This window comes from Galeopterus variegatus, unplaced genomic scaffold, assembly GCF_000696425.1.
Source record: "Galeopterus variegatus unplaced genomic scaffold, G_variegatus-3.0.2 Scaffold5162, whole genome shotgun sequence".
Taxonomy (NCBI): domain Eukaryota; kingdom Metazoa; phylum Chordata; class Mammalia; order Dermoptera; family Cynocephalidae; genus Galeopterus; species Galeopterus variegatus.
This window is the reverse complement of record NW_007731273.1, coordinates 94080-96371: the sequence shown is the minus strand read 5'-3', so window position 1 is coordinate 96371 and position 2292 is coordinate 94080. Positions and strand designations below refer to the sequence as shown.

At 46.6% G+C, this 2292-nt stretch overlaps 1 protein-coding gene across 1 annotated transcript in view; it reads right to left on the bottom strand.

Annotated features, from left to right (window-relative positions):
- Nucleotides 1-1783: 1783 nt before the first annotated feature.
- LOC103604470 (protein kinase C epsilon type-like) overlaps nt 1784-2292 on the bottom strand; it is a 2041-nt gene continuing 1532 nt past the window's right edge. The window contains exon 3 of the mRNA XM_008589027.1: nt 1784-1963. Coding sequence (XP_008587249.1) covers nt 1784-1963 — 180 coding nt within the window. The remainder of the gene's footprint in view (nt 1964-2292) is intronic.

Sequence of the window (2292 nt, the reverse complement as noted above, 5' to 3'; positions counted from 1 at the left end):
AGATGAGCAGTCAGAACCAGCTCTACTCTGTGATTCAGCCTATGACTGTGGGCTTCTCTGTATCTCAAGGTTTTTAACCTGTCCGATACCTATTATACCTAATTCATACTTGCTATAAGGCAAAAGAGATGATGATTTTGAAAGTACTTTAAGTAATCATGCATAGTGAAAACATTAGTAACAGCACATAAATCTGTAGGGAGAATAGACCAGGAGGTCAGAGGGGCTCTGTTCCCCACCAGGCAAGCAGTGGACAATAGGAGGTGAGGGCTCCACTTCCAGTACACCTCTGCTTGTCAGATGACTTTGGGTACCCAGTTAGATTCTCTGGGACTCAATGTCCTTATCTGTAAAACCTGCCTGTGCCCTAGATGATCTGGTCTAGAGCTAAGTCCAACATGAATTTAAGAGCTTAGAGTATGGTAACCAAGCAAGTAGTTCTCACTGTGTGCTTCACTAGAAGTGCCAAAGGGTGGGAGTGTTGCTCTGATGCACCCGAGTTTGCGGCAGACCCCAGTGAAGCATCATCAGAGACACTCAGACAGCCTCCCTCCAGAAGACATCTGTTTTGTGGATAAATGCAGACCTGCCTTCACCTTCCCTGCTCTCTGCCCCAGGTCCAACCTACTCAGCTGCAGATCCCTCAGAAGGCCCCCATCTCCTAGCTACCATAGTCAAGTTGTTTTCTTCCACTTCTCATTCAAAAACAACAAGAACTTCAAAATCACAGGTTTTTAAGTGTTGAGGTCTGGCTCTGAACTGCTCCTCCTCAGACATGCACTCTCTGCTTACACGAGTAAAAGAACTAAGACCATGTGTGGAAAGGAAACAGGGAATGAGTGGAACTCTTTTTGGGGATGGGAGGGCAGAGGTGAGGGGCATCTGTGAAGTGGAATGGTATGGCACTGAACTCTTTGGGATTCCATAAAGGTTTGCCTGCTTCCCAAAGTGTAAGACACAAATCTCCTAGAGTTGTACTGGTGTCGCTTGTTGGAGCTTCCCTGTAAGCCCAGTAACCATGGTTTCAGGCAGACTACATCACAGCCATGAGCATAAAGAGAACAGGCTTTTTCCTATTTTTTCCCCTTAAACTCCAAGTCCTTGAAAAATAACATAATGTGATATGCCAACGTGATTCAGATGTAACCTCTGACCCCAGGACACTTATAAAGTTATGTGTTTTTCAATAGAAAGTAATTCTTCTACATCTCTTCATGAGGCTCAGATATCTGTCTGTGTAGCAAAGAACCCTGAAAACATATGCATCCAGAGTGACACTTATTCTTGGTGGAAACATGTAACAAACCTGAAAATACAGAAATCCATTTCCTAATTTAACACTTTCCTTCCAAGAATAGCTGAAAAACGAGCTTGCTTCTCTCTGCTTGTTTAAGTGCCAAGGTTGAATGCGTTTGGTTTATAGTACACTGACAAGGCCCATTTCCAAGTCCCTGATATTTTGACAATGTAATCAATCAACTCAATCTCAGATTTAGAAACAGTATTTCATCGCACAGTATCTTGACAATCAAAACAGGGAAACAATATAACTTTAAGTAAGATTTAAAGCGCTGACTTCTAATTACCCACAAGCTGAACCATTTTTAAAATATAACATTCACTCTGGATGAATGGGCAATGAACTGGGCAGAACAGTTGCCTAGAGGGGACATCCTGGAGGAGAACACATTTTTCTCCCCGCATGTCAGAAGATGAGCTAACTACCATGCAGCGGAATAGAAACAAGCAAGCTTCCCCTCGTAAGGAAAAATAAAGCAACTCCTCACTGGGCTACGCAGGACAAAGCCAGGACGTGCAAGAAGCCTTCAGTGTGAGGCTCCACGTGCCTCTCCAAGGACGGAGGGACCCACCCACACACAGTCACACACAGCCAGCCCACCACGCGCCTGCGGAAGGAGGCTGGTCTTCGGCCAACCTTCAGCACCAGTGGCTCGGGGCTCTCCTAGATTGCAAGCCCCCAGCAGCACCCGCTGTCTGGAGGTCACGGAAGGGACAGAGGGCCGTAACCTCATTCCAAGTCTCATCATCTTAACCCCAATGCCTATTACTCCCCAGCTACTAAGTGAAGTGTGCCTCCCCAAGGAAACTGAGACTTAAATACACACACACACACACACACACACACACACACACACACACACACACACACACACCCAGTAGTCTCCGAGCCCCAGGACCAATACGAAGGCCAGCAAGTCTTTCTCCGAGACCCCACATCTGGGTTCCCGGACCAGGAGGCGCCGAACTCACCCAGTCCTCGAAGTGGCGGCT